Genomic DNA, 27,828 nt, shown 5'->3' on the forward strand with positions numbered 1-27,828 from the left:
TGCCTATAACATCCAAGCTTTCATTTACAGTGGTATGTAGTTTGTTTTTTAGTTGCTGATGAACCAAAAGTATTCATTATAAAGAAGTTCTGTGGGTTAGAGAATAATATTGGAGCGTCTCATAGCGGAGTGGAGCGCCCCCTGCAGCCTCACACTGCCTTGCTCAGCGGCTGCAGCGCCTCAGCCGGCGGTCAGGATGTGAAACAAGACCTGGACGTGACGTTAGTTAGAATCATGTCACCATGAAAAGTGTTAAAAAAAAATGACAGTGGAAAACTGCTTCTAAATTCTATCTGACGTAGCTGACTGACAGGTGGAGCTCTGCAGCATCTCGAGAGCCGCAGCTCTGCGAACGCGGATTAAATAATCCCGTTCCCTCGTATTATTAACTTCAGGAAGCGACTTATGATATCGTTCCCACGCGTTATTTATTTATTTTTTCTCTATAACCACTCTGGGGCTCCGTGTTCGCTGGAGTTTTCAGAAAGACGGTACAGCCTCGCTTCCGCCTTTAGGTAGCGATACCTCCGGAGATAACTCCAGAGATACCTCCGGAGATACCTCCGGAGATACCTCCGGAGGTATCTCCAGAGATAACTCCGCCCCCAGCTGATGACGTGTTGGGCTCCTCTCTGGCTCCTCTTTGGTCCAGCACCGAAGTGGAGCCAGTTTAGCCCTTTTGGCTTTGGCAGTGGAGAGACAAAGAACTGGTGCTAAGTTTGGCCCTGGCTCCGAACTCGCACCTGGTTCTTTCCGGTGGAAAAGCCCCAAGGGAAAACCAAGAGTACAGAAAAGTTGTAAAAAGAAAAGTTTCCACAGGTATTAGTCTTTAATATTCAGACTTCTAAGTGAAAAGAAGTTTAAATTTTTCAGTTGGTGTATATATTTGTTTGTATTGCGTTTGTTTTATATGAACTCATGACAATGAAGAGGTAATCAGATTATACAGTTCTGTTGGTTTCCATGTTCTACTACAAACCCCCTGCTATTGTATTAATGTATGTCACTTCTTAGCTAAATATTAATTTATAGGCTTGGCTAATGTAGCTAAACTAATTTGTGGATGGTATTGTAAGAATCCACGACCACCGGGTTCGATTTCCCACTACCCCTCTGCTGAGGTACCTAGCACCGAGGAACGGGTCTGTGAGGATTGTCACTCTCGACTTGCCCGCAATATTTAATAATTTTTTCAACCGTTAACCCTCCGTTGTTGTTTATATGCAGCGCTTTGCGCTCACTGGTTGTTTTGTTAACTGGGTTTATAGAAATGTCGGCTAAACATCGCCGTCTTTTCACGAGATGCAGACGCTCCTCTCAGTAACAGCAGGAGGAGATTCAACAGGAGCTGGACGCTGCGGTTCACAATGAGAAAGTTTAACTTGTGTCACAGAGAACGACTTAGACGCTTCCGTCTTCTTCGCTGGACGCTCTCCGAGTCGTTCACAACCCCGCCTACAGTTTTACCGTACTTTCTGTGGTGGGACGGCACGACAGAGTTGGTCCTGGGTGTGCTTTGCTGTAATGTAACCTCCCGCCTATTGCCTTTATTTGGCAGAGCACCAGTCCCAGAGTACAGGCTGCATCCAGTCCACATGACTGTTTGTGCACACTGTGGTTTGAGCGAAGGACCAAGAGAGCAGCTCTGAGCCTTCCTGGAGAGAGTGGAGCACATCTCTGCCCTAAGGGTGAGCCCCAGATTTGGCCAGCTCTTCCATCAATAACCTGATCGATGAGAAGAACCTTAAGCCCCCCTGCTGTCTGCTTGTCATCTGCCTCAACTCCCCTGTCAGTGTGTATGCCCACAGTGTCTTGGGATTAGGTTTGCTACTTATGATATTAAACTAAAAGCCTTGTGGGCTAGTGACACTTTACTTGGGTTCATATTGAAGGCACAGTGGACGACACATGACACATGAAGGAAAAAATGGTTCAAACTGAAGCAGGAGAGTGAGATTTTTACTGTAATCTTACAAATTATGCAGAATAACAAGAATCTCAAGTGATGCTTCACATGTAGATTGTAACTGTGTCCAACCAATGACATTAATTAACCTCAAAAAGCTAGAAATTGCCTAGTTCAATCTATTTTTTTCCCCATTTATGAAGAGACATATGATATCAACACAAGACTAAAAATAGTTTTTGTCCATCAATACTTTGATTTAAGATTTCTTTATGAAAGGTGTGTCAACCCCATTTTAGTTCAGGGGTCATCAACAGCCCAATATAATCCAAAGAATACTGAGACAGTAAAATTACCATAATAACCTTATAAGACTCCAACGGCTTCCCAACCAGTCAGAGACCAAGAGCCACAAACATTACGATGGTACTACAAAGAACCACAGCATAGAAATTAGGCTGACAAATAAACTTCCAATCTCACACACACACGAAATGACAAAGTGAAATACATCCACAATGTATGACACATTTCCATGTGGAAATACAAAAGTTATACAACAGTTTGCAAGGCAAGCATTAACAAGAATAACTTAGTTAGTACCGTCTGTAAATTGCAAAATCACTACAACAGTGAAGACAAATACTACAAACCATATATTACTATCAGACCACGTGTGATCAACTGAAGGCTGCTGTGATTTTGGTGTCACGGCAGTAATACCAGTCAGGTTATTTGGTATTTTTGTGAAATTTGTCTTCATTTTTGCAGCGGTTTGTAATTTGCAGACGGTCCCTGCACTCTGGTCACAGCCGGATGGACAATGTTGTTTCTGCTGCTCCAAAGACGGACACTTTGACAAAAATTAGCTTGTAGCATTAAAGTCTGAGTTCCACATGAGAACTATTAATACTTATGTATACAATTAATACTTAATACATTGGCATGCAGAAGAGCCACATTCCAATGGTTTCAGTCATGGATCAATTAAGAGCTGCATGCAGCTCGCGAGCCGTGGATTGGCCCACCCCTGTTTTAGTCCAAAAAGTATTTATAAATTAGAAAAAACCTCTGCGCTTATCCACAGACCTTTTTGAAATTTCTGGAAAAAATGTTTTTCAAGAAGAAAAATTGGAAAATTCAGCAATATGTCGTTTTAGAGGTTTTTGAGGTAAAATACCATGAATGTCCCCAAAAATGTTAGATTTTGCTGAACAAATCTGTCAAATGATCAAAAATCCTTTCTGCCACAGTTTTTTCATCAGTTTGTCCTCTTAAGGTACATGGTGTAGTGTAATTATGGAATTAAATAAAATGCATTGTGATAGACAGTACGATGCTATAGGATATGATAATGTTATATGGTGAGATGCAAATGAAACAAATCAAAATGTGTAAATCTGTCAGGTGTGGCGTGTGGAGGATTCAGGCGCCGACAGGACGAGGAAGTTAAGTTTAGAAAAAAGAGTTTATTCGGGTGATCTCTCCAGCGGAACCGGCAATCCTCGGAGAGTGGCGTGAAGGCGGAGGCTGACGTCACCGGGCAGCGATCTCCCGAGCAGGACAGAATGGAGCACACAGGGACTGCACAGGAGAGTAGAAAACAGATAACTCCAAGTATCTTAGCATACGGAAAAACAATACAAATCATACAATAAGCTCAAGGGGCTAGAGTGAACCGGTTTCAACAAAGAGACATGGAATGAAGGATGGATCTTGAAGGATGCTGGCAACTTTAGCTTCACCACCACCGGGTTGATGATTTCCTCGATCTCGAAAGGACCGATGAATCGAGGCGCCAGCTTGCGAGACTCCACCAGGAGTGGGAGGTCACGGGAGGAGAGCCATACCCTTTGTCCGGGGTGATATGAGGGGGCGGGAGACCTCCGACGGTCAGCCAGTCTCTTGTTGCGAGCCGACGATCGAACCAAGGCGGCTCTAGCCTCCCTCCAAACCCGCCGGCAGCATCTAAGATGGGCTTGTACTGAGGGCACGGCAACGTCCTCCTCCTGGGTGGGGAACAGGGGGGGTTGGTAACCCAGGGCCACCATAAACGGGGACATACCAGTGGCAGAGCAGGTGAGGGAATTGTGGGCGTACTCCACCCAAGGCAACTGTGAGCTCCAGGAAGATGGATGCCGAGCCGTCATGCACCGCAGTGCAGTCTCCACGTCCTGGTTGGTCCTCTCCGTCTGACCATTGGTTTGAGGGTGGTACCCTGAGGAGAGGCTGGGAGATGTTCCGAGAGCTTTACAGAAAGCCTTCCATACCTGGGACGTGAACTGCGGTCCATGGTCTGACACCACATCCAGGGGGATCCCGTGCAGCCGGTAAACATCCCTGACCATCCGATCCGCTGTCTCCATAGCTGAGGGCAATTTCGGGAGAGGGACAAAATGCACAGACTTGGAGAAGCGGTCCACAATAGTCATTATTACCGTGTTCCCTTCGGACGGGGGGAGAGTGGTAACAAAGTCAACGGCAACATGGGACCAGGGTCAGCTAGGGATGGGCAATGGACGGAGCAGTACCGCAGGAGGTTGGTGGGATGCCTTGCTTCGGGCACAGATGGCGCAGGCAGCCACAAAGGTTCGGGTGTCCTGAGACATGGAGGGCCACCAGAAATGTTGTCTTAGGAACGAAAGGGTTCGTTGAAAACCAGGATGGCAGGTTAATCTGGAAGAGTGCCCCCACTGAAGAACCTTGGCCCTCATAGGCTCAGGAACAAAGAGACAGTTAGTCGGACCATTACCCGGATCGTGATGGGTGAGTAGCGCACGTCTGACCTGACTCTCGATGTCCCAGGAAGAGGACGCGACCATGCAGGTGGAGAGGAGGATGTTCTCTGGTTCCACCTCAGTCCTCTCGACGGTGGTCTGCCGGGGTCAGGCTTTGTGTTTCGGGATCCTGTCCTGTAAGTGAGTGAAGTTAAACAGTCCCAGAAACAACGCCCAGCGCGCCTGCCGAGAGTTTAATCTTTTCGTGGTCTGAAGATAGGAGAGGTTCTTATGGTCCGTCCAGACCACGAATGGTTGAGAAGCACCCTCCAACCAGTGCCTCCACTCCTCCAACGCCAGCACCACCACCAGCAACTCCCGGTTACCAAAATCATAGTTCTGTTCAGCCGGAGTGAGGCGTCTTGAAAAAAAAGCACAGGGGTGCACTCTAGAATCCTCGGCACGCTGGGATAATATCGCTCCCACGCCAGAGTCCAAGGCATCGACCTCCACGATGAACTGTCTGAGGGGGTCAGGATGGCACAGCACCGGAGCCTGGGTAAACAGTTGTTTTAGTCTACAAAATGCCTGTTCGGCCGCCGGTGTCCACAGAAAAGAGGTTGAGGTGGATGTGAGTTGAGTGAGGGGGGTTGCGACCTTGCTGTAGTTTCTGATGAACCTCTGGTAAAAGTTGGCGAACCCAAGGAACCGCTGCAACTGTTTACGGGTCATCGGTCTGGGCCAGTCCACCACCACTTGAACCTTGTCCGGATCCGCCTTCACCTGCCCCCGTTCAATGATGTACCCCAAAAAACTCACCGAGGTCGCATGGAAGACACACTTCTCTGCTTTAACGAACAACCGGTTCTCCAGAAGACGCTGTAGAACTGCTCGAACGTGTAGAACATGCTCCTCCTGGTTGCGAGAGAAGATCAAGATGTCATCCAAGTACACGAAGATGAATCTGTTCAGCATGTCCCGCAACACGTCGTTGACCAAGTGCTGGAACACAGCGGGTGCGTTTGTGAGTCCAAACGGCATCACTAAATACTCGAAGTGCCCGAGGGGAGTCTTAAACGCCGTCTTCCACTCATCACCTTCACAGACCTGAATGAGGTGATAAGCGTTCCGGAGGTCCAGCTTAGAAAACACTGTAGCGCCATGGAGCGGCTGAAAGCCGGAGTCCATCAGAGGCAGGGGGTACTTATTCTTCACCGTAATATTGTTGAGACCTCGGAAGTCAATGCATGGCCGTAAGGTACCGTCCTTTTTAGCCACAAAAAAGAACCCGGCGCCCAAGTGTGAAGATGAGGGACGGATCAGGCGGCGAGGGACTCGTGAATGTACTTCTCCATGGCCGGTGCTTTAAGCACATGATTAAAGCATTTTAACAACAACGGTGTGAGGGAGTCCCTAAAGGTCATGTACCACTCTGCCAGCAGTCCATCTCCACCTGGTACTTTACTTGTTTTCAGTTTTTAATGGCCTTATCACCCTCTGCTCTTGTTATGTCTGTGGTTACTCGTTTGTTTTGTTCTATGCCTAGAGATGGTAAATCTATAGAGTCCAGGAAGTGCTTTATCGTGAGGGGGTCTGCTAATTTGGGTTGGCTGTATAGGTTCTTGTAGTAAATTTCAAATGACTTATGGATTTCTTTTGGGCTAAGACACATCCGGGTGTTTTATTTTGTTAATAGATCTTTCAGATTGTTGTTTCTTTGGTCTCCATGCCAATATTGTTTTTGCTTGAGGGACGTTCTCATAATAAGTTTGTTTGATATATTTCAATTTGAGTTCCACTTTGTCATCAGGTTTCTTATTTAGTTCAGATGTTCTGACTGATATTTGTTCCACTATGACAGGATCCTTGGTCTCTGTTCTTCTGTTCCAGTGTGTCTAGTTCATTTAGCAAATCATTGAGTTGCTAATGCTTTTCTTTTTTCTTCTGTGATCACCACATTAGAATTTTCCTCGCAATACTGCTTTTGCAGCGTCCCAGAAAATACTTGGTGACACCTCCGCCTAGGGTTGTTCAGTATACCGGTACTGTATTGGTATGGCAGTTCTGACGCCTTTAAAACGATACTATACTGGGCCCGGCCGGTACCGATATCTATTTTTTTTAATTTTTTACGTTGCTGCATAGTGTCACTGTGTTGTAATTTGCACCGAGGAGAGCAGTCAGGCTGGGGTAAGAGTCGGCCGGCTGCTCCTCTTTCTGAATGTCATTCACTTAGGATTTTGTAGACGTGGGAGCGGTGAATGACCGGGTGATCCCTCTAGGAGTGTCATCCTTGATGGAGGTTTATTTTTATTTTTATCGTTGACGGAGGGTGCACGCGAGATATTGACAGCTCTTTACGTGATCGTTGGGGGGATGGAGGGGTGTAACGGGTTGTTTTGGACAATCGAAAGTGTGGAAAACAGCGCTCCAGTTTCTTTTTTCTATTTTCCGAGCGGTGTGAAAAAAACGCGTTCGGACCCGAGAGCCGCAACTGAATAGCGTTTCATACTCGACCATATTTACCAACAACATTCCTGGACACAACTTCAAAATAAAAGTCAAAACAATCTTCTCCCAACCGAGCTTGTACTTTGAAAATAATACTGAATGCTCAACTGTGCTCCCTTTTTAATTGGAATACATGGTGGTATCGATACCAAAATGTTGGTATTGTGACAACACTACCTCCGCCTCATTATTAAATTCTACATAGTCCCTAGTTTCATTTCTGATAAAGTCTTTGAACTGTTTGTCATTTAGCAGGGTTGTATTATGTCTCTAAATAGTGTTTTTGGGTTGCACATCTAAGTGTAATTTCAAGTACACCCCATAGTGGTCAGATACATCCCTAACACCAAGTAGCAATCCAGGACTCTGTGTCTATCTGTTCTAAATATAAAGAAATAATCAATAAGCCAAAAACAGGCTTATGAAAGAAAGAAAACCCTAAGAATTTTTAATTTGAATAGGGTCAGTTCTTGGCTCTTTTGTTAGTTTAGTCTTACCGCAGGGGATTTCACATCGGTGTTTGGGTGGTGTTCACCTGCGTGTGGGGGCTGTCCTCCACGTTGTGGTGAAATCCAGTGAGTTTTTTCTGAGCCCTTTTCTCCGTGTTACTCCAGATCTCGTGAGTCCTGGTACTGTCGTTTGGCTTCCACCGTCTCCCAGGATAGTTTCTTCAACCTCTCTATTGGCACTGCCGTCGCGGACCCTTTGTTGTGGCTATAATGTGGTGCGAGTCCCCTCTTCGACAGAGGCTATGGAGGATCTGATGGACTGTTGTAAGACGGGGCCGCCGTTGAAAAACACCGGAAGTGTGGCTGGTTGGTGGCGTTTTAAAGCAGAGACCTTTTTCTTTTAAAAGCTTTCTGATGGGAGCGTAAGCTGTCCGTTTTTTCTGAGTCTCCGCCAGGTAAGATCCTATAAAGCGAATGTCTCCCTTTTTCCATGTGGAGCGAAGCACCAACTCTTTAATTCTGTACTCCAGAAAGTAACTCACAACGCAGTGTGGGGTGGCGCTCTGCAGTGGTTTGGGGCCCAAAGCGCGGTGGCAGCGCTGAATGCCGAGATCCATGTCCATTGAAAGCTCCGACTTAATAAAATGTTCAATAAATTCCTGCGAGTTGTTTCCTTCTACATCCTTGGGAATTGCGTACACTCGGATGTTGTTTCTCCAAGAGCGGGCTTCTAAATGAAGGAGCTTGGCTTGGATTTGATTCTGGTTACTCAGAGTATGAGACAACACCTCTTTCGCTGCGGTGGTCCACTTTTCCATCTCCGAAACGGGCTGTACTGCGTCCTCAGCTCAGTCTGTAGTTTCTGTCATGTTGGCCATGATTTTGTTCAGCTTTCCGCTGACGTCCTGTCTGAGGCTATCCAAGTCTTTCTGTCATGGAAGCAGCTTAGTTCAGCCTTCACATCTGAGCGGATGGCACTGATGCTAGCTTGTAGGCTGTCCATAGCCATGTGCTCGTCGTGTACGTCTTCTATTCCCGTTAATTCAATTCAATTCAATTTTATTTGTAAAGCTCTAAATCACATCAACAAACATCTCAGAGCCTCTTACAATGATAGAGAACAACAGAACCCAACTAAACCTTCCAGAACCTCTTACAATGATAGAGAACAACAGAACCCAACTAAACCTTCCAGAACCTCTTACAATGATAGAGAACAACAGAACCCAACTAAACCTTCCAGAGCAGCAGATGGAACAAGCAACAGAGGAAACCAGGAAGAACTCCCTCTCAGGAAGAACAGTTCATAAGAAGTCCCTCTTCAGGAAGAAAGGGGGCGGGGCCTAGACTCTGGAAGGGGGGGGGGGCATCCACCTTGACCGGTTGGGGGGAGAAGTACATGGGATAGGACAGGGAGAGAGAGAAGAATAGAAGAGGGAGAGAGAGAGGAATAGAAGAGGGAGAGAGAGGAATAGAAGAGGGGGGGAGAGAGAGGAATAGAAGAGGGAGAGAGAGAGAGAGGAATAGGAGAGAGAGAGAGAGAGGAATAGGAGAGGGAGAGAGAGAGGAATAGGAGAGAGAGGAAGAGAGAGAGGAATAGGAGAGAGAGAGAGAGAGAGGAATAGGAGAGGGAGAGAGAGAGGAATAGAAGAGAGAGAGAGAGAGAGGCAGACAGGCCAGAGAAGTACAAATACTAAGAAAAGTCTATGATGAGCGTTGGTCTGATGATGAGCCAATCTCAGTCTGGAGTTTAAGGGCCGTGCCGTTGCGGTGGGGTCCCGGTGCTGTGGGGGGGTCCCGGTGCTGTGGGGGGGTCCCGGTGCTGTGGTGGGGTCCCGGTGCTGTGGGGGGGTCTCGGTGCTGTGGGGGGGTCCCGGTGCTGTGGGGGGGTCCCGGTTCTGTGGTGGGGTCCCGGTGCTGTGGGGGGGTCTCGGTGCTGTGGGGGGGTCGGGTAGTAGGACCGTGGTAACTCCACTCTGGGAGTCTTGGGTCTGATCCCCTGGATCCTGCTCCCCTCCTGTCAGGATCTGGTGGCTCCAGTAATGTTGTTACACAGAGAGAAAGAAAGAAAGACAAGAAACAGAAGCTCCAAATGTAGAGTTCCTCCCTTTAACGGGAGAGAGGAAATCCCCTCAGCAGTCTAGGCCTAGAGCAGCTCAACTTAGTGCTCCTATTTTATTCCTAATGAGAAGCTCTATCAAAGAGGAAGCTTTTTAGTCTCCTCTTAAATAAACTAATGGTGTCGGCCCTTCGGACCGAGGCTGCTAGTTGATTCCAGAGTAAAGGAGCCATATGGCTGAAACTCCTGCCTCCTCTTTTACTTTGAAGGACTTTAGGGATTACCAACAGTCCTGCATCCTCAGAGCCAAGGGCTCGTGGAGGGTGAGACCCTTCTAGAAGTTTCTCCATATAGGACGGAGCCTGGTGATGAAGAGTTTTAGATGTGATCAGAAGGATGTTGAATTCTATTCTAGATTTGATGTGAAGCCAGTGTAAGGATGCTAAGACTGGGGAGATGTGCTCTCTTCTTCCAGTTCTGGTTAGTAAACCTGCAGCAGCGTTCTGCTCTAGCTGGAAGATCCTAACAGAGGAGTTTGGACATCCTGACATTAGGGAGTTACAATCATCTCATCTTGAAGTCACAAAGGCAGGAAGCATTTGTTCTGCATCTTTGAAGGACAAGAAGTTTCTCATTTTTGCAATATTCCTTAGATGGAAGAAGGCTGTCCTGGAGACATGTTTAACATGGGACATAAAGGACAGATCCTGATCAGAAATAACACCCAGGTTCCTAATATCACTGTTAGAGGTTAAGGTAATATTATCTAAGGTAATCAGACTATCTGAAAAGTAATCCCTGAGCTTTTTAGGACCTAGGATTAGAACCTCAGTCTTGGATGTGTTGAGCATTAAGAAGTTGATAGACATCCAGGACTTAACGTCCCTGAGGCAGGACTCTAGTTTAACAAGTTGGTCGGCCTGATTGGCTTTAACTGATAGAGCTGAGTATCATCTGCATAACAATGAAAGTTAATGTTGTGTTTCCTAATAATATTTCCGAGTGGTAACATCTAGAGATTAAACAATATGGGTCCGAGGACGGAGCCTTGTGGTACTCCACACAGGACCCCTTCATGTATTGAAGATTTGTTATTTACATGAACAAATTGAAAGCGGTCAGATAAATATGATTTAAACCAGTTTAAGGCTAAGTTTTTAATGCCGACGGCATCTTCTAATCTCCTTAAGAGTATATTATGATGGACAGTATCAAATGCAGTACTAAGGTCCAGAAGAAGTAAAGCAGATAGAAGAGCTCTATCTGAGGCCATTAGAAGGTCATTAGTAACTTTTAGCAGAGCAGTCTCTGTACTGTGGTTCATTCTGAAGCCGGACTGAAGGTCCTCTAACAGATTATTCTCCTGCAGATAATCCTGGAGTTGTTTAGCCACTACTTTCTCCAGAACCTTTGACAGGAAAGGAAGGTTGGAGATGGGCCTGTAGTTTGAGAGAAGGCTTGTGTCTAAGTTTGGCTTCTTAATGAGAGGTTTAATAACTGCTAGTTTAAAGGATTGGGGCACATAGCCTATTGATAGAGACTGGTTAATAATTGCCAGTATAGAATTATTGATTAGTGGCAGTGCCTCTTTCAGAATTCTAGTAGGAATTGGGTCCAACAGGCTAGTAGTTGGTTTAGCAGAAGAAATAAGGGAGTGTAGTTCGACTAGTTGTATTTGCTGAAAGTTCTCCTCACCTTTTTCTTGTGTCTGGGTTGGTTTGCCGTTATTTTTTCGAGTCTTCCCCCTTTTCATTATATATTTCTAGTCACCAAGTAGTTGAAATAGCTCTGGTTTAGGGTATATTAGCTGAGCGTGCTGGGAGCACTTGTTCACCACCTCCGTTCACCTCAACGCCAGACCCGGAAGCCCGTCAATACCTTTCTGAAGGAAATTCATCATTACAGTCATAAAAATATGTATTTCCAACATTTCCATTTCACAGAACACACCTGGGTTTCTTGAAATCTGGAAACTCACAAAGATTCCTGAGGCAAGATCTTTATTCGCACTGGAAAAGTGATCAACGATCATTTTCACGACATTTACGACTATTCTCACAGCTTGAATACTCTTTCTTTGAGTAAGTCTGGCTTTTTTTCTTGCTGAATGGTTAAATGTGGATATTTTCGCTTGAGCTGCTGCGACACCATCTTTACTATCCCAGAAACCCATGTGCATAATGCACACATAAGCAGAGCTTGATGGCTCCAAATTTTGGTTTGTTCGTAAACTTAACAACATTGGTGTTCTCGATTTGGAGAACTGCGGGTTGGGGATTTGTGGAAATGAGTGGTAATGTTTTTTGTTTCTTTTCATGTATTGGTTTACTTTACTTTACTTTAAAGTTACTTTACCAGAAAAAAATCTTTCAATGAACATATAAACTGCATCTGAACTGGATGGCTCGATTGATTTACGATGTGACTGATGGATGGATCTCTAACGATGAGTGGATGGATGACAACAATAATTAAAGCCACAAGCATGTTGGAGCGTGGTTGTGGCAGAGAGGTGAGGCAGCGCACCTGATTCACATCAGGTGCTTAATCACCTCTCTGCCCATAAAAGAGGAGCCGCCCAGACACATAGGTGTGACAGGTGGAGAAGACGCACTGTGCTGCAGAGGCTCTGTGTGTAAGTTTGAAGTTTTCATTTTGAGTTTGTAATATTTAATTTAATAAAAGTATGGCGTGTCGAAGCTCCGTCTCCGTGCCTCTGTGGGTCAACCCCAGGGTGGCAACCACAACTGCCACAGTGATGTGTATGTCAAGGTTTGGTGCACGTCAGAGTGTAATGGAAATTTGGCGGGTCGGTAGAGATTCCTTACTCCCTCTGCCCTCAGAAAAACCTCACGTCACAGTTGCAATATAAATGAACCTGTGTCAGATTTCTTAGCGGGGCCCCGGTTTTGGCCTGCAGCTCATTGCCGGACTCATGTGTCTGTCAGACCTAACACATCAAAGCTCAGAGAGCCACCACATACACGCCGTTTGATGAATAGTCACAATTTTCACCGTGACTCATCAACATATTTTACACTCACAACACCACATTTAAGGTTAATAGTCAAGTAGCCAATAATAACACATAAAATTGTAAAACATGATTTTCCCTACCGCCAGCAGCTGGTGCTATGTCTGTGAATGAATATTGGCATATGACTTTGATCAGGGGAGGGCTTTGATAAATAACGTAAGGTTTTAGGCCCATTATAATGCATTGGTTTTATATAGCGCTTTTCTTGACACTCAAAGACGCTTTACATTGCATTATTCATTCATTCCATACTCCTTAGGTAGCCACAGCTGCCCTGGGGCAGCCTAATGGAAGCAAGGCTGCCATTTTGTGCTATCGGCCCCTCTGACCACCGCCAACCACTCACTGCATTCACCCAGGCAGTTTGGGATTCAGTGTCTTGCCCAAGGACACTTCGGCATGTGGGCAGACAGAGATGGGAATCAAACCTGCAACCGATTTGGAGGCGACCGCTCTACCAACCTGCAGCACAATTGGGAGTTTGGTGCAAGGTTGTAGGTAGTGCTTTAAGTGGAAAAAATGAATGCCGGTACTCCCCTTGGTGACATGCTGTCAGTCTCTCATACAAATATGGGACAAAAACATAATATTCAGTGGCGTACGCAGACCTTTTGTATGACAGGTGGTCAGTGTAAAATAAGGACACCTTGTGCAGCGTGTGAATCCATTGCCTGCTTTATTATGATAGTGTGAGATTTAAAAAACAAACAAATTTAAAGCTGCAAGCAGCGTTGGTCGGGACCTTGCTCCCTGACCCGTCGGAGTTGGCCCAATCATGGCCTCTGGCCCCTTTAAATGTAATCACCGGAAAATAGAATTAAGGACATAATTGTTACATGTCCTTAATTCTATTGCCAGTCTTGATGAGCATGCCAAAGTTGGTGAATTTTTGAGCGTGTTTAATGAGTCGAATTTGGCCTCAAAGCCGCCCCAGGCTGCAAAAAAAAGAAACACTACAGGAACAATAGGTAAAAAAAATATTGCTATAATAACCTTTTAAATTTACTAGGGACGTCCCGATCACACTTTATTGCCCCCGATACCGATCCGATTTTTCAGAATTGAGTATCGGCCGATACCGATACTTTCCCGATTCGACACTCACATTACTATTGCAAATATACTCGATAGTCTATTTTTGGAGCGACTAAGATGTCTGAAGCTAAAAGCACTATTGGCAGAAGCTTTGTTTACCTAGAACTTATTGTAAAACTCACTTATTGAATCACCGGAAGCTGGCAGACTGGTGCTCAGAGAACCACCTCGCTCTGAACACCAAGAAAACTAAAGAGATCATCGTCGACTTCAGGAAACACAGCACCGACCCAGCCCCCCTCTACATCAACGGCGAGTGTGTGGAGAGGGTCCACTCCTTCCGGTTCCTTGGCGTCCTCATCTCCAACAACATCTCCTGGACAGAGAACATCACTGCAATCACCAAGAAGGCTCAGCAGCGGCTGCACTTCCTGAGAGTTCTCCAGAAGTCCAACCTGGACTCCAACCTGCTGCTGACCTTCTACCGCTCATCTATGGAGAGCCTGCTGCCTTACTGTATTACAGTATGGTACGGCAGCTGCACCGCTGCAGACAGGGAGAGGCTCCAGAGGGGTAAAGGCAGCACAGAGGATCGTCGGCTGCTCTCTCCCCTCCCTGATGGACATTTACACCTCCCGCTGCCTCAGCAGAGCTACGAACATTATCAAGGACAGCTCCACCCTGGCTCGGACCTGTTTGACCTGCTGCCCTCAGGAAGGCGCTACAGGGTCATGAGATCTAGAACAAACAGATTCAAAAACAGTTTTTCCCCAGAGCCAGAACCACTGGGAACTCTCGTATGCACTGACTTTACAGATGACCTCATAATGTGCAATATAATTTTTATAGTTTTTATTTATTTCCTGTAAATACACTGTGTACCGTTCACAGGACTGGACCGTGCACCTTACCCCCTACACCCCCACCCTCCTTCTTGCACTATATTCTGCCCTTTTTAACTGCTGCACTGTCACTGGAGTTGTTTTTAATCTCACTGTACCTGTACAGACAATAAAAGGCATTCTAATTCTAATTCTAAAATTCTTCTCTTTCTCTTTAGTTGTTGTTGTAAACTGAGGAACATCCACACAACAAAAAAAACAATCTTTGTCCTCCCTGGTCTTCTCCCAAACCTCCGTCCACACCTCACTATGAACACGGCTCAACACGAGGCTTCAGGACATGTAGTACACATGCCAGGCCTTTAGGGGCGCTGTGACTCACCAAACACAACAAAAAAGCAGAAGTAGACTCCTGCACATAAACACATAAACTACTATATATAACTCTAGTTTTATAGGTCTATGGCCCCGCTCCGCCTGCTTCTAGCTTCTGCAGCTCCACCCGAGCTTCTAGTCCCTGATTGTTCTGGTTATTAGGAGACGTTGTGGTTATTAGGGGACGTAGTGGTTATTAGGTGATTGTTCTGGTTATTAGGTGACGTAGTGGTTATTAGGTGATTGTTCTGGTTATTAGGTGACGTAGTGGTTATTAGGTGATTGTTCTGGTTATTAGGGGACGTTGTGGTTATTAGGTGATTGTTCTGGTTATTAGGTGACGTAGTGGTTATTAGGTGATTGTTCTGGTTATTAGGGGACGTTGTGGAGCGCGTTTTTTTTTTTTTTTTTAGCTCGGCGGGGTGATCGGCTGGATTTGCCGATCCCCGATCACTCACAAATCACGAATATCGGCCCTAAAATTTACACTTCAAAGTTTTTCTTTGTTGTGGTCACAGTGTATGTGATGAAATTGCCTATATTTTTACAAGATCAAACAGTTATTGAAAATGAAGTCAGTTTTATTGAAACATTCATTCTGGTGCAAAATACAATGAAATATCCCCCAAAATTGTATAAATCCTTTAAAAGCTGCTCGCTTGTTGGGACCAGATTGGAGCTCTTGCGGTCAGTTTTGACCCATTGGCCTTATTTACTCTGCTGTTATGGGAAAGTGAAACTTAGGTATGCCTGAAACTTGTCATCCACCCTGTGCGCTAGGCTCCGACCCTCTACGGGGATTTTCGGGATTGTTACATCACGTTACGCTCATGGAAGTGAACCCAGAGGTTATTACGGGGCAATCATGTATCACCCGTGGCCTGAATAAGCGTGTCCAGTCCAAGTACCTTGGCCGTTTCTGTGTGTGTGTGTGTGTGTGTGTGTGTGTGTGTGTGTGTGTGTGTGTGTGTGTGTGTGTGTGTGTGTGTGTGTGTGTGTGTGTGTGTGTGTGTGTGTGTGTGTGTGTGTGTGTGTGTGTGTGTGTGTGTGTGTGTGTGTGTGTGTGTGTGTGTGTGTGTGTGTGTGTGTGTGTGTGTGTGTGTGTGTGTGTGTGTGTGTGTGTGTGTGTGTGTGTGTGTGTGTGTGTGTGTGTGTGTGTGTGTGTGTGTGTGTGTGTGTGTGTGTGTGTGTGTGTGTGTGTGTGTGTGTGTGTGTGTGTGTGTGTGTGTGTGTGTGTGTGTGTGTGTGTGTGTGTGTGTGTGTGTGTGTGTGTGTGTGTGTGTGTGTGTGTGTGTGTGTGTGTGTGTGTGTGTGTGTGTGTGTGTGTGTGTGTGTGTGTGTGTGTGTGTGTGTGTGTGTGTGTGTGTGTGTGTGTGTGTGTGTGTGTGTGTGTGTGTGTGTGTGTGTGTGGAAAGCAACCTCCAGTGACCTGCAGACGTGGCAGAGCCGCGTGTAGGATGGCACAAATCAGCCTTTAAGGAGCGCGTGCAGCGTGGGGGAGATGGCGGCATCCGGCATTCGGATCATTGATGGCTAATTAAAAAACCCTGCTGGACTTGTCAAAAAGTTGAACAGAATTGTTGAGCAGGAGAGTCTCCTCTATCATTTCAAAGTATTTTTAAGTATGATATTCGCCCTCAGAGGAGATGGCGTTTAAGCGGGGCGAGGCGGCGGCATTCGGTCTTCAAAACTGACGGCTAATAAAAACAAAACCTCTTGAAGACTGAAAATGTCTCCTCTGTTGTTTAATCGGTTTTGGAAGTCGATAGATATTCGTGCTCAAGAGTAGCTAGCGTTTGCAAATCTTATTTTGAAAGGCAAATTGCAGCCTTCCTGTCAGATTTAGGTCAGTGCTACCAGCGCATGATTTGTAGGGAGTTTTGGTTTGGTCTCGCTACGACATTCTTACGGGCCGTGGTCGCCGTTTAAGTGTTTTTGGTGGCCGTTGTGGTGTTTGTAGGTGGCACTAGAGAGCACATTTTGGCACACTGGGGGTTAATTTTTACATTTTCTTATAATGCAATACAGTGTTAATGAGCGTGCCAAATTTGGTGAGCATGTTTCCGGGTTCAAATGTATTCTCCTTCAGAGGTTCAGGGCCTTTTTGGGGTGAAAGGCAAACTGCGGACTTCCTGTCTGATTTACACTAACGTTCAAAAGTTTGGAGTCACTTAGAAATGTCTTAGAAATGGAATATTTTTGAAAGAGGAGCAGTTTTTTTCAATGAAGATACTTTAAACTAATCAGAAATACACTCTATACATTGTTAATGTGGTAAATGGGGGGGGGGGGGGGGGCAGACCCAAGATGCAGAACACACGAGACGACGTTGGACAGATTTGAAAGGGGAAAAATCAAGTTTATTGAAAAGGGGAATCCTTCAGCTCCCAGTCTGCTACCGCTGAGAAGCTTCTCCACAGCACAGGATGGGAGAGGATGGTGAGGACCGGGAGTCCGCAGGGAAACAGGCAAGGCTGCGAAAGCAAACAAACAAACTTTGGAAAAACGAGTGGAAATCTCAAATATGAATTAAGATCATGGAAGAGTGGCAGGAAAGGCGGAGAACAGAAACGCAGGGATGGTTTTTATTGAAACTAATGAACACTGTCCAATCACCAGGTCCTAAATGAGGAAAGTCTAGGAAAGAACAGTCTAATAGAATTATGTTGGGGCACACAAATTTAAACAGTACTCTACATTTAATAGGGAAACACGTGACGGCTATGTGAACAACGTCATACTGAAGAGACAGTGGTACATGTTTTATTAAATTGTCCAAGGTATAATGAAGAAAGGACAGTTCTGGAAGCTGAATTGAGAAAGGAAGGAGTTCACCAAATTACAATTGATAGTGTTGTCCACTGTCTAAAACCTCTAATCACATTCCTCGAACAAACGGGGTTAATAAATAGGAAATAGTGATACTCTCTGCTCATACTCTGGAACAATAGGGGGCGGTACTGCTCCATTTAATGGTTGCCAACCGCCATTTAATTACAATGAAGAAGAAGAAGAAGCCAGACGCGTCATCACCTGGGGGCGGAGTCTTCGCTGGAGTTCTCGCTACCTACAAGGCCGAAGAATTTCTGAATCAGCATTCTGAAAACTACAGCGAGCACGTAGCCCCTAAGTGGTTATAGAGAAAAAAATAAAACTAATGTGTGGGAACGACATAGTAAGTCACTCCCTGAAGTTAATAATACGAGGGAACGAGATCATTTAATCCTCGATCGCGGAGCCGCGGCTCTCGAGAGCGTAGCACAGCTCCGTCGCTGCGTGAGATATACAATTCAGAGGCAGTTTTTTTTCACGGTTTTCATGGAGACGTCATTGTGACTAACTCCACCTCCAGGTCTTGTATCACGTTCTGACGGCAGGCTGAGGTCTGCATGAGGCAGCAGGGGGCGCTCCGCTATGAGACGCTCCACAGAACTTCTTTCTAATGAAGCCAGACTTCTGGTTCCTCAGGAACTACTAAACAAACTACAAACTACTGGAAATGAAATTCGGAGTTTTTAGAGCTAAAATGAGCAGCAGAAAGTCACTATGGAATGTTGGAGTGGTGAAAAACAAGACCCAAACTCATTCACTTTATTATTATTATTATTATTATTTTTCTCTTTGGCCACTCCGGGGCTCCGGACTAAAGCATGACAGACTTGAAAAAACAAGACTAAAGATACGAGGAGACGCAATGTTTTCTGGGTCTTTGGTGCATCCCAGGGTCCGGTCAGACTGGATGGAGCGACCCGGACCAAACCGATGAATATGGTCCATCTCTTCATTCTTCTACCAGCGCTGTCTCCGCGAAATTGGTGAAATCAGTGAGGTATTACATTTTGGAGTGACGCAATGATGTAGCTCTCGCTTGACTCAGTTAACAGTGGAAAAAGAACCGGTTCTTTGGTGGTGCTCATTTATGAACCGGCCCGGAACTAGCTCCTGGTTCTTGTTGGTGGAGAAGCTCTAATTCGGGTGCGTTAAGAGTTAAAAACCTCCGTAGTGGGGCCGGCCAGTGTTCGCTCTCTCGGAACCAACATGGAAGTTGCGGCTGCAGCTCTGTCGCTGCAAAACAAAGTTAACAAAATAACTAAGCGGGGTACGTAAACAACAACAACAGAGGATTCATGAGGTCCAGATCTGTCGCCCCGGCTGAGATTAATGTTGCAACGTCACATATCTGCAGAGATCTCAACCCCGCCGACATGTTAACCTACTTTCTGTGGAGGAATTGTGCACCAGGTTTGGCTCTGGTTACACTTTGCCGTACTGCTCCATACCGCTCCGTTCCATCCCTGCACTTTTTGTGCGGTGGAAACGGGGCTTTAGGCCACATCCACACATCCATATTATACCATCAGTGGCAGCCCTCATTTTAATTTCCTCCCCCCTGGGGAGGGGCCCAGGAGCTCTGGACCCCTCGCAGGTAAAATCTTGTAAAAAGTGAGATTTTGCGAGTGCAATCTGTTCTCAGTGCTCTGTGATTCATACTGCTGCGCCATCTATTCCTGGGATGTGTCATAAGCTAAACAACACACAAGTGGTGGTCTGCAATCTATTAAAAAGACAAAGAAAGGACTAAAGGAAATGGATGCAATGTGGAACACAGCGGTCTGTGTATAGAGTCCAGTGCAACCCTCCTCCATGTGTTCATTTAGCCTTGATACCTCTCATGTTGTTCTCAATAGTGCCTAGTAGTGGAATAATGTCTGAGGTGGCCATTGATCCCATGTATCATGAATCAATCAGGAATCCCTGAGAGTGGCTGACTCCTCGGGGACTCGGGTCTAATTGGGTATTGATGTTTTTTGTGTTTTCAGATGCAGATGAGTGCACGGAAGGCTCCGACGACTGTCACATCGACGCACTCTGTCAGAACACAGCCAAGTCCTACAACTGTATCTGCAAGCAAGGCTACAAGGGAGACGGCAAGCAATGTGAGGGTGAGTCCCTTCATTAAGATTCTTTGGTACAAGTACAAGAAGAAACACAAGGAGGACTGGATAGGGTCGAGTTGGCAAAGTGTTTTTTCATGCAAAGCTAAACAAGTCATCCACTTTTATCGTACTGTCTAAACGTAAAATTCTTTGGAAACCAAGACAGAAGAACATTTCCAGAGTGTGTTCTTGTGTCAGCATTGCCTGAGTTCCTGAGTCAGAGGTCAACAGAGCTTAACGGGTTTATTCAACAACATGTGGGAGGTTTTTTGGGGGGGGGACCTCTTGCACTGGACCAATTCCATTAAAACATTAATGCATAAAGCTTTCTACCCAGGAGTTGGGAAGACTTTTATCAGCCAATTTTAAAAGGAAATGATGATTAAAATTGATTAAAATGCAGAACATGGACAGCTTGAATTTAATAATCAAGCCATTTAATAATACGAAATCCTCATGCAAGTAATATTGTTGCCACAATTACAACATTCAGCGTAACGATCACTTGCTGTCCATCCAGCTCCACTCTGTTTGCACCGCTGTTATAACTACATTCACAGCCTTTGTTTAGCTGCTCCTGTCAGTTTTTCAAGTCACATTCTCCAACTTAATGTTTCATTTATAAATCAGGTCTTTAGATTGCTACAGCTGTTTTTGTGCAACCTCAGTCATTCCACCTTAAATCATCATAAGCAGACCCAAACTCATCTTCGTCTATTCTGGACTATTTTGGAAAATAATCTAATTGCGATTTCTTTCCTCAAGATTGCGATTTAATATGCAATAATTTTTTCAAGATCCTCTTCTCATGTATTTTTCAACAAACACAAGCAATCAATCAATGTGTATTTTAATAAAGAATATCAGATTTATTATACATAAATTGTTCTTTCTTAAAGGCGAGGTTTATGTTAAGATAAAGTCAAATGAAGTATGTATTAATATGAAAGAAAGTTTATCTTCTACTTCAATTACAGTAGTAAACTTACTAAGTACTGTGACTATCAGTCTAGTAAGCGTTCACCACAACAAGCCAACCGCTGGTCCATTGTGCTGATCAAAGCCCTGAACCAGGCTGGGTCACTATACTAATGCAGGGCTGGACGTTAAGGATCAAAGTATCTTAGTTCCATGTGGACAATGTGGGGTCTGCATGACGTCATCATCTCATATTAAACTAGTTCTATCTTTAAAAGCTCAGAATCACTTTATTAATCCCTGGGGAAATTATTAAGCAAGGCAGCACAAACAGCAGTGCTTCCAGCTCGAACACAACACGAATGATTGGGACTATTTTCAGGGAGTTTTGTGCGGAGGAGGACGCAGCTTCACAGAGGTGTGAATCGCCTGCTCCAGTGGAGGAGCTGCTGTTCTTTGTTTTGACGCCGTGGTCAGCGCCGTTCTCCTCGGAGAGCTGGAGTTTTAAAACGGTGACGTCTGTTGTTAAAGCGACCGCCTCGCTGTACAACTGCTTTGTTTAACTAGAACTTATTGTAAAACTCACTTATTGAATCAAAATTCTTCTCAGAACGACTTAAGAACTTATTTAAACTTTATTCAGTCAGAACAACAAAAACCCAGTTACACTCTGCAGTCTTGTTTCTCTTATTTATCTTAACTTAAACTACTTCACCTGCATTTTGTAGCAAATACATTTTTTTTTTTAAATGAAACCCAGTGAATCAGTTTGACTTACATATAAAGTATAAAAAACTACAACATAAACAGTATTCAGTAAAACCAATCAGAAGAACCCAATTCCCAGTTGCCTTTAGGGGGCGCTGTGACTCACCAAACAACAAAAACGCAACTCTGCCCTCCGACATGTGAACGAGCCTCAGGGCTCATACAGTAGCAAGGTTACATGCTAAACATGATTAAAATATGACTGATGCAGTCGTTAGCGAGCTGAAAAGGGCAGCACACAGCAGTCCTGCAGCTTTGGCAGTGCGGCACCGACATACTTTGACACAGCCGAACCATATTTCTTCGGCCAGAGGGAACTTGCTGAAGAAAATGTCATTTTGTTCGGCAGTGGCGTAGCGGTTCATGGAAAAGTAGATATAGGCTGGAGTTTTGCCTTCTTTCCAAGCAGCCCAGAAAATGCATCTTTTTTTGAAACAGTAGCACATAAGACTACTCTAGTAAAAATCCGACCATAGTATTGCTCATTGACATATCATTTTGGTACTTTAGCAGTTAGTAATACTTGCTCTACTCTGCCACTGTTTGACTTGTCAGCCCTCATGCTGCACAATAAACATAGACATTAACCAATCAGAACAGGGAACACAGCAAGTACCAGCCAATTAAAGGCAGAGGAGAGTGAGTCATTGCTTCGCTATCCGAGGGAAAAACTAGTCAATCTCACTCGCAGATACTGCTGAGTTGTGTATCTCGGGGATTTGGAAGTGGGTGTACGCAATGCTGACTGAAAATTGAGTGGGTGCATGGCATACACATACTTATACCCTTAACTACACCTCTGGTGGTTGATAGTATCAATCTTAGTTTTCTTTACGATACTGACATTGCTTTAAAATTGCATTCTGATATTCTCTTTTACTTGTTGTTGCTTGTCATTGTTGCTTGACGTGCAAGTGTCTGTCTACATCAGGGGTGGACATTTTGTTCAGTGTCTGAATAATTGAAGAATAAAGCGATGAAAGAAGCTCAGTACTTTAGATGAGTTGGAGCAGAAGTCTGAACCTATAGCTGCTTACAGTTTTTTTCAATCGCTAACAAGCGCTTACCTATACTTCAGATACTTTTTCTAAACTCTGAACACAGATTCACACCTACAAAACACAATTGGCCAAATGGATAATTTTCTTCTCAAAAACACATTTTGTTAGATTTATACTAACTCTTCATTTCAAAATAGAACATATCTTTCTCTGAACACACTACCTTTACCAAAACACTGGAAATCTGACTCAATTAAATAACTCTGTCAAAGAATAACACTTGTTTTCACTTCACAAGGTACATTCAGTCAATCAAAGTACACCAGGTTTCAAAATACTTGCTATTGTTGACATTACAAAAACTGCATAGAGTTTTATGTTATGCAATCCCTGCGATAGTCTGGCGTCGTGTCCAGGTGTGTACCCTGCCTAACGCCTGCTAATAGCTGGGATAGGCTCCAGCCCCCCCCCCCCCCACCCTGCATTGGATAAGCGGTATAGATAATGGATGGATGGAACAGACAATCCACCGTTTTTACACTAAATTTCTTGGTTGGGAACTGTATGTTCACATTTCAAAGCATTCCAGTAAGAAGCAAATCATGTTTTTCCTTTACTTTTTACTTCAGGAGGTACAGTAGAAATACTATTTACAGTATGATAGAATAGAAAAAGTTACAGTATTGCTTACAGTGAACAAAATATCCATGAAACAAATAAGAGCATTCTGACCAAAAGAACAACTGCAAAAAGCCCAGAAAAAAAAGGGAGAACTAAAAAAAAAAAACACAAAATCACTGTAGCTGATCTCTGCGATCTTCAGGGTTCGGCCACATGTTTTCATCAACATCACATCTGATATTATCCAAGGCGATGCACCTGGGATAGAACCGCTTGCTATGTCGGATCCACCCTTGGCAATCATCAACTGTGATGTCCCTGCAGCCAGCATCCATAGCTTCAAGGAGGGACATCTGGTCATGTGGTTGATGGTCATAGACCTTCCACCTCCAGGCAGAAAAGAACTCCTCTATGGGGTTGAGGAAAGGTGAATAGGGTGGAAGGAAGAGACGTACCAGTCTTGGGTGGACTTCAAACCATGCTGTTATTGCTTGTGAATGATGGAAAGCCACATTGTCCCAGGTGATTACAAAGGTCCTCATGTTTTCACCCTCCTGATCCTGCTCTGGAACCAGGCGCTGGTGGAGCTCATTAAGAAAGGCAAGGAGGCGCTCTGTATTGTAGGGTCCAACCTGGCATCTGCGAAGGAGCAATCCTGCATTTGCAATTGCTGCACACATTGTAATATTTGCCCCTCTCTGTCCTGGCACATCAACTGTTGCCCTTTTTCCAATTACGTTTCGTCCACGTCGGCGCCTTTTGGCCAGATTGAATCCTGCCTCATCTATGTATATAAATTCATGAGGGGCCTGGTTGGCCTCCAATTCCATAACTCTCTGAAACAAAGTTAATGTAAATCATATCATTACTGTATAACATACTGTACTGTAACCTATTACTGTGTAGGTTACTTACTTGCAAAGTGCAAAGCTTACTGTATAGAACTGGACATTGAATTGAATATACACTATACCTGGACATATTGTCGTCGTAGCTCTTTGACTCTGTCACTGTTCCTCTCAAAGGGGACAGTGTAGAGCTGCTTCATCCGCACTCTGTGTTTGGACAATGTCCGTGTAATGGTTGAGAAGCTGATGCCATCGATATTGTCAAATATCTCATGGTCCTCCACAATTCTAGTCTGAATTTCATGTAGTTTTATTGCATTATTTGCAACAACCATTTCCACAATGGCAAGCTCTTGATCCTTATTGAGGAGCTTTCCTCTTCCTCCAGAGGGTGGAAGACGTTGCATTCTTTAGAGGGACAAAAAAATGCATTACTGTATGGCCTTATTTACATGTCAAGTGAGAATAGAAACAATCCATGTAAAATGCAATACTTACCTGTTGGTTTGTTGAAAGATGCGAATAATGGAGGCAACCGTTGACCGCCTCAAATTGGGCTGTCCTCTTTCACCAGCCTCCCTTAGTGAAAAACCCTGGTTGATTATAGGTCAATGATAGTGGCACCAATTTCATCACTGACTACTTTTCTTGCAGCCATTGGAATGTCACCACCACGCATTGTTACGCCTCTACCATGTCCTCTCCTTGGGCCTGCTCCTCTCACTGCTCCTCTCACTGCTCCTGCTCCTCTCACTGCTCCTCTCACTGCTCCTCTCACTGCTCCTCTCACTGCTCCTCTCACTGCTCCTCTCACTGCTCCTGCTCCTCTCACTGCTCCGCTCACTGCTCCTCTCCCTGCTCCTCTCACTGCTCCTGCTCCTCTCACTGCTCCTCTCACTGCTCCTGCTCCTCTCACTGCTCCTCTCACTGCTCCTCTCACTGCTCCTCTCACTGCTCCTCTCACTGCTCCTCTCACTGCTGCTGCTCCTCTCACTGCTCCTCTCACTGCTCCTCTCACTGCTCCTCTCACTGCTGCTGCTCCTCTCACTGCTCCTGCTCCTCTCACTGCTCCTCTCACTGCTCCTCTCACTGCTCCTGCTCCTCTCACTGCTCCTCTCACTGCTCCTCTCACTGCTCCTGCTCCTCTCACTGCTCCTCTCAATGCTCCTCTCACTGCTCCTCTCACTGCTCCTCTCACTGCTCCTCTCACTGCTCCTCTCCCTGCTCCTCTCCCTGCTCCTCTCACTGCTCCTCTCACTGCTCCTGCTCCTCTCACTGCTCCTCTCACTGCTCCTCTCACTGCTCCTCTCACTGCTCCTCTCCCTGCTCCTCTCCCTGCTCCTCTCACTGCTCCTCTCACTGCTCCTGCTCCTCTCACTGCTCCTCTCACTGCTCCTGCTCCTCTCCCTGCTCCTCTCACTGCTCCTGCTCCTCTCACTGCTCCTGCTCCTCTCACTGCTCCTCTCACTGCTCCTGCTCCTCTCACTGCTCCTGCTCCTCTCACTGCTCCTCTCACTGCTCTTCTCCCTGGGCCTCTTGCTCTTACTCTTCCAGACATTGCAGTGTTTGTATTTTCTGTTTCTGTTTCCAAAAACATCCCTCCTTAAAGTCCTCCTTTTATTGTAGTGTGAATGTAATGGAACAAATAACTCCTGCCACTGAGTCTAGGCCAGAATGGAATCAGCTGTGGTTGGCCCAATTTACCCAACATAAATCAGCTGTGTGTAAATTATTCAATTGTTTGTTTATTATCAACTGAGATATATTGTTTTTGAACTCATCATTGCAGAAGCAGAGGTTTTTCTACTGTATTTAAGGTTTGGAATATTGTTTTTGCTATTGTGGGATGTTGTGTGTTAACATTCGCAAATACTACAAAAACAATCCATAGTTTTGTTGGGAGGTACAGCTTGTCTGTTCAGAAAATGTAAGCATTATGGAAATGTGTTCACTGACTGCATATTGTGTGAAAACGACATGAAATGTGTGAATGGTGTGGCCACAGAAGACCGATGCTGTGCTAATTGTATTTAGAGTTTTGAAAATGTGACAACTGTTTGGACAAACGCTTGTTAGCGACTGGAAAAAACTGTAAATAGAAAATGCTCCAGACAGAGTCAGCCATCGCTACACACATTATTAATTATGAAAGTTAAATCCTGACCTGAAAAGTAGATACTTGGTTAGCCCTCTGATCTAAAACTGTTCCTCTTTAGAAGAGCCTGTTTAGTGAAAGAGCTTCCTTTCAGTCTACTTTTAGAACCTCTGAGCAAAGTGCTCTGCTGGGATACACCTTTAACACGTTTAACCCTTTGATAGGTTTTTGTCAATATTTTAAGATGTACATTTACAATTTGAAGGATTCAGCTGTTTAAAGCAGTCCGAGGTGTGGCTTTAGGAGTCTGAATCTCATTTGAAGAATTTGTGTCTTTTCAGAGTTTTTTAAGAACCAAGTTCTAAATGTTAGGATTTATCCTGGTTTGAAAAGTCGATGTCAATCCTCAAGAGTCTGTACTTCCTTTAGAGCCTCATCAGTGTATAAGGAGTCTGGGTACAGTTTCAGTAGTTCTCACTTTTATAGCATTTCTAAACTGCTTCAGGAGTCTCTGGAGCCTCTCTCATTCGGATGGCCTGGGACTCGGTTCACTTTGGACAGGTGGAGCTGGGAATCGTCACGCCTTCATTTGGTTCGGGTGGCGTTCACATTCACTTCTGAGACCGGACCAAACCAATTACAGCAGCTGTGTGGTTTGGGGGTGCTGTCACCCGAAACAAACACTGACCAGAGAGGAAGTAAAGAAAAAACACATCTCATTGATTGGTCCCGCCGCTTTAGCCTGTGGTGGCTAGGCTAGGTAGCTTGTGGCTAATGGGTAGCCACAAACAACCACGGTATAAAGTCTTCAGACCAGATATCAATGTGCGCCTTTTTCCCTCCTTCTTCCTCACTTCTCCACGTCTGCTTGCGAGATATTTTCTAACGTTTTCTTACTGACTTTGCTTCTTCCAATTTGCGCGGTTAGCTTTGTTAGTTTACTACCCAGAATGCATTGCATAATACATTACGTCCTCTCCCCCCGACCTCTCACCTCGGCCGTTGGAGAACAGAGACCCATGTTTTCAATAGAACCAGACATGTTTTTTTTAAAATTATCGATTCATTTCCTGTGCTTTTTTACATTTGTATTTAGTGTGCGTGGGCTTACGCATATGTATTTATTATTATTATTATTATTATTATTATTATTAGTAGTAGTATAAATAATAATAATATATTTCCATGTCAATACTTTATTCATTATGATTTCTATTGTTTTTCCTCTTACTTCTGCTGTTATTTTAGTGTTATTTGTTTTGCCCAAGTCTTTCTTTTGGGCCACAACAAATAGAACAAAATGACCAAAGGAGGTGTAATGTTTTCCTCACAACTTTATTTTTCTTCAACATTATTATTATTGTGATTTATTTGTTAAACTCCAAAGTGAAATGATGACATTGTATTGCTCCACCCTACCTCCTAATGAAAATATTTTGAAACATAAAAAGAATAAACGGGGTGAAAAAGACTGAAGGTGAAATTGGAAACTTCATAATATAAAATCGTAATACAATTTTGCATAATAAAGTTAAAACCTGACATTTTGATATCGAAAATGTTAATGAAATTTGGACATTTAAAAATGAATGTTGCGACAGAATGCAATATTGAGAAATTAAGAAAAACTCATGATAAACTCAAATGAAATCCAAAATTGATAGAACTGTGATATTGAGATAAAGTTAAGAAACCACTGGCAGAATAAA

General features: G+C 44.6%; 1 protein-coding gene across 2 annotated transcripts in view; it reads left to right on the plus strand.

Moving 5' to 3' along the window:
• The window catches only part of scube1 (signal peptide, CUB domain, EGF-like 1), a gene marked incomplete at its 3' end in the record, with an annotated part of 251,229 nt that overhangs the window by 2,844 nt on the left and 220,557 nt on the right, over positions 1–27,828 (plus strand). For both annotated transcript variants that reach the window (XM_080492502.1, XM_080492503.1), the window contains exon 2: positions 19,752–19,874. In XM_080492502.1, coding sequence (XP_080348628.1) covers positions 19,752–19,874 — 123 coding nt within the window. The remainder of the gene's footprint in view (positions 1–19,751; positions 19,875–27,828) is intronic.

This window comes from Lipophrys pholis, assembly GCF_963383615.2.
Source record: "Lipophrys pholis genome assembly, chromosome: 22".
NCBI lineage: Eukaryota > Metazoa > Chordata > Actinopteri > Blenniiformes > Blenniidae > Lipophrys > Lipophrys pholis.